Genomic DNA, 8,993 nt, shown 5'->3' with positions numbered 1-8,993 from the left:
TGCAGCTTCTTTACAGCTTCCTAACACTGAATGAACATGTAGTAACTTACAACTACAACATAAATGAATCCAAAGGGGTAAAGGAGACAGGTCTGTAAATGGGATGGGAAAGATCTAAAGGACCTGAGCCATGCTCCAAATCATCCTGGGGCAACAATGAGTTAGTGACCATCTTCTAGGACAGAAGGGAAACTTTTCCTATCAAAAGCCATGGATTTAGAGAAAATAGACTAGTTTAAAGCTTTATAAGGAACAGAATCATGAGAGAAATGATCTACCTTTAAAAATAGACATTGTTGGGGCTTCCCTGGTGGCGCAGTGTTTGAGAGTCCGCCTGTCGATGCAGGGGACACTGGTTCGTCCCCCGGCCCAGAAAGATCCTACATGCCGTGGAGCGGCTGGGCCCGTGAGCCATGGCCGCCGAGCCTGTGCGTCAGGAGCCTGTGCTCCGCAATGGGGGAGGCCACAACAGTGAGTGGCCCAAGTACCAAAAAAAAAAAAATTGACATTGTCAAAAGTAGTAAAAATTAGTCTCAAGAACAATATCTGAGCATCAGCAAGTCCTATAGCTTTACCTGGATTATGATATTATGGTGTTTTGATTTATACTTTTTTTCCTCCTCTTTCTTATCTTCTTTTGAATTAATCAAGTTTTAGTCTTATTTTGTTATTTTAATTCCCCTTTTTCTCCTCTTGGTTCAGAAATAACATACTCTATTTTTTCCTATTATTTTGGTACCTACCCTTACAATACATATTTAAATATTAATTAATTAAAATAATTAATTAAAGCATAAATCCAATAAATCTTGACAAACAATATGACAGCTTTAATTACAATTCCTCTCCTGCTTTATGTGTTACTATTGTGTTTTTTTTTACTGCCAGAAGCAGTCATTTTTTAAATGCAGTATTTATTGGTTCAGATTTAGCCACACATTTCTTTGTTTACCAGTTCTTCTCCCATCTAATCCATCCTCTTTGCTCAAATCATCCTTTCTGTAGTAAATCTTTTTAACAGTTTTTTTTTATTAACAGTTCTTTTGACAAGGATATATTAGTGGTAAATTCCTTCAGGTTTCAATCTGTTTGAAATGTTTTACTTATTTTTAATTCTGGAATAATATTTTAGCTGAGTATAGAAGTCAAGGTTGGCAATTATTATCTCTCAGCTTATCGGACCCACATTGCAACTTCGTTTGGAATAAAACAGAGACAAGACCACTCTGCAATTACAAAAATGTGCAAACATCTCCTCTTAACATGCATATTTGCTACTTTTTGTTGTTGTTTTAACCAATCTTAGCTCCAATCCCTCTTTAATCCTTCCACCTCCTAGATAAAAATTTAGACACCCAACCATTGAAATGCCCCTGCTTCTTGACAATATTCAGTCCAGAATTGGCCCTTACTATTCTAAACTCTAGTTGAGAATCATCCAACAGCAGCCCAGTCTCTACAAGAGGCTCCTCCTAACTTCCCCTTACTGAACTGATCCCATAGTCCCACTGCAGCATTCTCTTCCTTGCTGCAGCAAGAAACCCAATTTTTTTACTTCAGGTTTGTTCCCAGTGGTCTTTGGTCAATGGGCTTTGACAAGGATGTTGGTAAAAATTCTCCAATAATCTCAAAGGGCCCACAGATGACTTCTGATTTTTAAATCTTATTATGGAAATTTTCAAACATTTACAAAAAGAAAGAGACTAGTATAACAAATCCCTGTGTATCCATCACCCAGTTTTAACAATGATCACTTCATGTTTCAATCTTATTTTACCTCCACCCACTTCTCCCCCACCTTGGATTATTTGGAAGCAAACCCCAAGTGTCATATCTTTTCACCTGCAAATATTTCAAGATGTATTGCTAAAAGATAAGCACTTTTTAAAAAATGTATCACATCAACAACTTTAATAATAATTCCTTATAAATTATTAAGTATCCAGTAAGTGTTCATCAACATTCAAGTTTCCCCATATATCTCAAAAAATTTTTTCTTGAATTAGAATACAATAAAGCCCGTACTCTGCAACTGCTTGATGTCTCTTAATTCTCTTTTAGGCTATAGGTTTCCTCTCCATCTTTATCTTTTTTTTTTTTCCCAATTTATTTGTTGAAGAACCCAGGTCATTTGTTCTGAAGAGTATGCCCATAGTCCGGATTTGCACCTCTGAGGTACCATTTTATGTCTCCTGCATTCCTTCTAAATAAGTAGTAAGCTGACTACCGGTTGATCAGATTCAGACCGAAGGGGTTGTTTATTTTTTTGCAGGACTACTTCGTAGGTGGAATTGTGTACTCCACCTATGATCAGAAGGACGTGTTTGTCTCTCCTTTTGTGATGGATAACAGCTATCGTTGATCATTGCCTAGATACATTAATTCATTAGGAGTTACAAAATGCTGATATTGTAATGCTGATATTGTAAAATGCCATTCCTTCTTCATTCATTTGCTGGGAAACTTCTATAAAGAGAAAATTTCCCCTCATCTTGTGTTCCCACAGAAAAAATAGGATAAATGCTTAATGCTTTCCAGTTTCAACATAATGAATTAGTTGTTCCCCTAGCATTCTCCAACAATGACCAATGAGTTTGTATGTTTAAGAATCATTGTAAACTCATAGATTTAAACATACCTGATATGTTTAGATCCATTGCATACAGTATCCATTTTGACACTCAAATTGTCCCATCTTTGGCCAGTGGGAGCTGTTCTAGTTGCTTCTGAGTCCTTTTGATAGAATTCTAACAGTTTTTGAAAACTTCCTTGCTTATCTTGGACAATTCCTGCCCCATACCTGAAATTAGCCATTTCTCCAAGGAGTTCCTTTTAGTGTGAAATGGTATTGAGATAGCTCAGATTGGACACCAGGGGTGCTTATTGCTACTGGGTTATCGTTTCTAGGCCTTTTCAGGATAAAGTTAGGATATGTTTTAGGATAAAATACACCATGAGCTCTGTATAACTATGAGTATATACCATATATAAAAGTATAACTCTGAATTATACTTCCAATTTAAATTCAGAATATAGAGTTTTTACTTAACTTCATCAATCATAAATCTGTATCTCTTTATTCTACGTCAAAAATCCTGGTTCACAAAGACACTAACATTATTACTCATTTGTTTTATCCCACAGTACACCCACAATACTTTCAGAATAACAATAACAACAGTACCACCAACAATATGACTACCTAAAATGTTTTTGCAGTTCTTTTTGTCCTTAGAGTATATCCCACTTGGGATGTCATAGTCAAATTATTGTGTTTTAAAATCATTTGGATAGTTTGGTTGGGGTCATTTTACATTTTTATAATAAAAGCCCTTGTGATATGGCTTCATGTGGTGGAGAGAAAATTTTTCAGATCTATATGTATAAAAAAGAGAAGAGTACTCTGTGGACTTCTAAATTCTGAATTAAATGTAGAGCAACTTAAGATGCTTTAATGACAGTATTTGGAATCAGTCCTTCTGTTAATTTCACTTGGCAAGTACTAAGAGATGATGATGATCCCTGGTGCCTATGGCTGCAAAAATACGACATGGCTAAATTCCTTGGTTGCAATATCTTAAAAGGTCACTGGATTATGCTACTTCACAAAAGTATCTTTCTGAATCTCTTTTTCTCTCATTTTATCTCTCCAAGTTCTTCTTCCCTGTGGATTACTAACCTTCAAAAAATTCTATCCCCATTCCTTCTTCTTCTCTTTGCCTTTGCTAGCTTCCTCCCCAGAAACTCAGGAGCTTATATGTTTGTATGTATACTTGGGAAGAGGAATTGCTACATAAACAAGGGAATGAGAATGGAGGAGGTAGGGGGATAGACAGCTGCAAGGATCTGAGCTGGTAGACTGAAACAAACCCTCATCCTAAACAACTCAGAGCTCAGATTTCTTCTTTAGACAGCTGGCTTTTTTAGTCCTTCTGAAATCTCTACAAAAATGGGGGAGGGGCTGTGAACTACCTCTGCTATGCACCTTATTTAAAGTCAGCTACCTCCTAGATATGTTCTGTAGAAACTAAACGCAATATTCAGTACAGCAGGGATGAGGGTGGTGAATGAAATGCGTACAGTTGTCCACTCTAATTTTTAAAGGCCAGGAGCTCATTACTGACAATGCTGAAGGGCTGCCTGCAGTAGGCAGTGACTAGAATCATATAAGCTTGAACTGGATATCTGACTTGCTTGTCATATTTCTGTCCTCCCCCCCGCACTTGGCACCCTATACTCCATATTGTTTCTAATCCTCCTACCCTCCCCACTCCCCCCACTCCAACACCCTACCCCCACCAATGCTCCTGGAATCTTGGACTTAGCTATTTTTAAAACAGTCAACTCAGTAGCCACCTCCCTCCCCTGCTCAGCTGTCCAGTACTCCAGCCACCCACACCAGACCTTCTCTGGTTCCCTGACCTCAGTGAGATTGCAGCCGGTCTGGGGACCTAGGGGAGACATGGAGAAAGAGACGGGGGATCCCCTGGCTGGAGCTGACTGACAGTAGACAGTCATGGCTGGAGAATTGGATATCAGACTAATGTTTGACCTCTGGAAACAGTAAGTCAAAATGAAACTGCAATTCCTTTAATAAGCTTTTGGAGTTAGAATTGAAGTTAGAATTTCATAAAATTACGACATCTACTTGGATGTCTCTGGTCCAAAAGCTAGGATCTCTCCCATACCAAGGTGCCCCAATCTCCATTTCTCCTTCTGTCTTATTTCTTTCTGGCCTCTGGCCATTAGAAATTTAAACCTCCGTCTCTCCTCTGAGAGTCAGCTCTCTTCTTATCTTGTTACCTCAAGACTTCTGATGAAGTCTCCTTCTTTAATATGTGTCCCACATTTCCTATTTTGTGTTTTTCTCACCAAGGCCAAATTTAGCCTGAGATGATTAGTCACTGATACCCTTCTATCCTGCTCCTACTTAGCAGTGCCCTTCACATTGCGCTTCCAAGGGTGGGGGTTACTCCTTGTTGTAAATGATTTCTCCCCACAACTCTAGTCCCATCATCCTATTCTTCCTCCTGCATGACTCTCCCTCAATCGTATCCTTATCCCAGGAGAGGGTAGTTTGGCAAAAGGGAGTTAGCCTCTCCCCAGGCTCTGTTCTCATCAAAAGACTGAGAACTTCTAAACTTGCAAGGTAAGGTTAATGGAAAGAGTGGTTCTTCAGTGAGGTTTGGAAAAATACAAGAAATGTTGACTTACAAACAAATATTTATTTGCATGCTTGGCTTGCATCCCATTATCCCCTGAGAGAGAGGGATTATAATTTTTGCTCTCTAGAGTAGATGAAAGAGACTGGTTCCCTTTTCATTTGAATACTGACGTTCTAGAGAACAGGGATGGTTATACCACCCTTACCCCTTCTTGCTGAAAATTCTGACACAAAGGAGGAAAATAAATGAATGACCTCTGGAGGGTGTCCCCTCCTGATAGGGAAGGGCAAATAAGAGGTATGTTTCTGAAGTACTTTCAGATCCTAATTCTGTTGGGGAGCCCACTGGTATGATTGAGATCTGATCTATCCACATGATTCCTCCTTTTTTGACATTTCTGCTGTTTGGTAGCTCAGAATGGGGCAATACAGTGGACTCTGCGCCCCTGAGTTCACTCAACCTTTCTTCCACCCCCACCTAGGGGTATTGCATAAGGGACCTGAAAGTGGCCACAAGAGCAGGGCACAGAGGCTTAACAGCCTTGCTTTTACTTCAGGGAGCCCCATTCTCCCCAAACTCCACAGTCTGCTCATCTTTTTCCTGATCTCCCGAGATTCTCTTCACACGGTTCTGAACAATCTTCAACTCTTCTCTTTCCCCATGCCCAGCCAAATTTCTTTTTTCAGTCCCTTACAGGACGTCCGGTCAAAATTCACTAGGTAGGAGGGTCACCAGCTGGAAAGAACCGGAACCTGGGGGGACCTGGCTGGATAGGTATGGGGGATCCAGGCCAGTCCCCTAGTCCCTGGTGCCCCCATGGCAGTCCCCCAACTCTAAGCATTCTCACTCTCCTGCTGCTCCTCTGTGGACATGGTAAGGAAGGGTTAGATAAGGGTTTGGGGAATCTAGGGGGTAGGCTGCTATGTAGGGGTGGGCATGTGAGCTTGGGTGAGTGAGAAGAGATGGGTGCTGAGGAATTCCAGTCACTCGCCCCACTCTCAGATAGGTATATTTTATTCTCCATTCAACTTGGGGAAGGGCACTGGGAAAGCCCTTGATCCACAGGGAGAATAGATATAGCAGGGCTTACACATGTTTAGCAAGATTGAAAGAGGACAAGACTAGAAAGCTGGGGGGCTGGGGGCTCGCGGCTGTGCACTGGGGTCTGTGGAAGGCTCTCAGTTGGGTTTTAGGACCGGCTGGAATCCCCTGATGAGGTTTGGGAGAGTTATGGTTGAGCGGGGATCTGGGGACCATCTCACAATCCTCTCTCCCTTCCGTCCTCAGCTCATTCTCAGTGCAAGATCCTCCGCTGCAATGCTGAGTATGTATCTTCCACTCTGAGCCTTAGAGGTGGGGGTTCACCAGGAGCCCTTCGAGGAGGAGGCCGGGGTGGAGGGGTGGGCTCCAGCGGCCTCTGCCGAGCCCTCCGCTCCTACGCGCTCTGCACTCGGCGCACGGCCCGCACCTGCCGCGGGGACCTCGCCTTCCATTCTGCTGTGCACGGCATCGAAGACCTGATGATCCAGCACAACTGCTCCCGCCAGGGCCCCACGGCCCCTCCCCCACCCCGGGGCCCAGCCCTTCCAGGCGCAGGCCCGGTGCGCTCCTCTGGTCCCCCAGCCCCGGACCCCTGTGACTATGAAGGCCGGTTTTTCCGGCTGAACGGTCAGCCCCCAGGCTTCTTGCATTGCGCCTCCTTCGGGGACCCTCACGTGCGCAGCTTCCATCACCACTTTCACACGTGCCGTGTCCAAGGAGCTTGGCCCTTGCTGGATAATGACTTCCTTTTTGTCCAGGCCACCAGCTCCCCCGTGGCAGCGGGGGCCAACGCCACCACCACCCGGAAGGTCAGGGACTCAATTGCTCCTCCAGATCCTCCCAGGGTCACCTCAGGGTACCACTCCCATGCCATTGCCACTATTTCTCAGCAATGCTCCCTATTCCCTTTCCTCCTCAACCGCTCTCACATCTTGAATCACGCCCTCCTCCCAAACACTCGCTCCTGTAAATCACTTTCCCTCAGTGGGAATTTCACGCCAATGCAGAAAACACTGAAGAGAAATTTGGAAAGAGGAAAGTTGAGGAGCCCTGGGTTGAGGAGATACAGAAAGGAAACTTTTCCTTCTCTTGTGGGAGTTTCCGAGGTTGAGACCAAATAAGAAAGAGAGGGGTTGAGCAGGGATAAAGCAATATTGGAACATAAAGAAGGGATCAAGGAGTGAGAACCATGATAAGCCTTTCATCTCTGCTGGGATCAGATCCCTGACTATGTAATGAGGCCTGACTGGTGGAAGCGGGTAGGGTGTACTGAGCCCAAAATAAACTGTTTTCCCTCTTGCCCTCACAGCTCACCATTATATTTAAGAACATGCAGGAATGCATTGATCAGAAGGTCTACCAGGCTGAGGTGGACAATCTTCCCGCAGCCTTTGAAGATGGTTCTATCAATGGAGGTGACCGACCTGGGGGCTCAAGTTTATCCATTCGAACTGCTAACCCTGGGAGCCATGTGGAGATCCGAGCTGCCTACATTGGCACAACTATAATCATTCGGCAGACAGCTGGGCAGCTCTCCTTCTCCATCAAAGTAGCAGAGGATGTGGCCAGGGCCTTCTCAGCTGAGCAGGACTTGCAGCTCTGCGTTGGCGGATGCCCTCCAAGTCAGCGACTCTCACGCTCAGAGCGCAGTCGTCGGGGAGCTATAACCATTGATACTGCCAGACAGCTGTGCAAGGAAGGGCTGCCAGTTGAAGATGCTTACTTCCATTCCTGTGTCTTTGATGTTTTAATCTCTGGTGACCCCAACTTTACTGTGGCAGCTCAGGCAGCTCTGGAGGATGCCCGAGCCTTCCTGCCAGACTTGGAAAAACTGCACCTCTTCCCCTCGGATGCTGGGGTTCCTCTTTCCTCAGCAACCCTCTTAGCCCCACTCCTTTCTGGGGTCTTTGTTCTGTGGCTTTGCATTCAATAACTAGGCCAGAAATCTCATGACTGGTTTAGAAGTGATTTGTGGATAGAGATGGGCAAGGAAGAACATAAAGAATCACTGAAGGAAACAGTGGGGACTAAGAGACACATGAAACAGTGACATTTATCTAGAGTGAGAGAGGCTGCAGTCCAGGGTTGAAATGATCACAGAGTGAGGATTCTGGGCAAGGTTTCTGCATTCCAGACCTCAGTAGGGGCTCTTCACTAATTTTCCCAGTCTTATTTATAGTAAGCAAATTGTTCCAGTCCATCTACTCCTGAGATCATCCCTACAAGCTTAGAGGTTATGGGGTCCTGACCATCAGTAGGAAATTTAAGGGTTGAGACCTTTAATAGAGAAGAACTGAAAGAGAAAGAGATGATCATTACCCATCAGAAACTCAAAATCTAATGATATTTTCTCTTGGAAGGTGGAAAGAGGAGGAAATGATAGGGAGAAGAGTCTATTTGATAAGTATATGTGGGTAAGATGTGTTCTGCTTTCTTGGTTCAGAGATGAAGTGGGGGTTGTCTGGATTTTTGGTGAAGGGAATCTCTGTCTTTGGAGAATAGCACAGATAGGAAAGAAACTATCATCCCCACCCCTAACTAATCTGTTATTAAAGTTATGAATTCTTCACATTTATTGCCTATGTTGAATCTCTTTACAGACGCTTAAGATGGCATAAAGACAATGTGTTCACTCCACTGAAAGAGGGCTCAGAAGTATCAGATATTGTTTCTGCCCTCAGGAAGTTTACAGAGAGACAAAACTGATTCACATGAAGGAGTGATGAGCGTGTAATTATTCACTAAATTCTATGGTACTATAAATCCAAATGGGAAGATGGTTGATGA

The 8,993-nt window shown here is 43.4% G+C and overlaps 1 protein-coding gene across 4 annotated transcripts; it reads left to right on the top strand.

Annotated features, from left to right (window-relative positions):
* Nucleotides 1-4,431: 4,431 nt before the first annotated feature.
* Nucleotides 4,432-8,770, top strand: HJV (hemojuvelin BMP co-receptor). 4 transcript variants are annotated; one of them, XM_082616307.1, is made up of 4 exons: nucleotides 4,432-4,563; nucleotides 5,852-6,038; nucleotides 6,453-7,015; nucleotides 7,516-8,770. In XM_082616307.1, the coding sequence occupies exons 2-4, from the start codon at nucleotides 5,942-5,944 to the stop codon at nucleotides 8,137-8,139; spliced, it is 1,284 nt and encodes a 427-aa protein (XP_082472433.1). In that variant the 5' UTR covers nucleotides 4,432-4,563; nucleotides 5,852-5,941; the 3' UTR covers nucleotides 8,140-8,770. The 4 variants fall into 4 exon arrangements, with proteins under 4 accessions (XP_082472433.1, XP_082472434.1, XP_082472436.1 ...); XM_082616308.1 differs by lacking the exon at nucleotides 5,852-6,038 and having other exon boundaries at nucleotides 6,453-6,489; XM_082616309.1 differs by lacking the exon at nucleotides 4,432-4,563 and having other exon boundaries at nucleotides 5,997-6,038; nucleotides 6,453-6,489.
* The last annotated feature ends 223 nt before the right edge of the window (nucleotides 8,771-8,993 follow it).

The sequence above is a fragment of the Mesoplodon mirus genome (genome assembly GCF_964341445.2).
Source record: "Mesoplodon mirus genome assembly, chromosome: 3".
Lineage (NCBI taxonomy): Eukaryota > Metazoa > Chordata > Mammalia > Artiodactyla > Ziphiidae > Mesoplodon > Mesoplodon mirus.
Note: the sequence above shows the minus strand (reverse complement) of the source record. Positions and strands in the feature narration are given on the sequence as shown.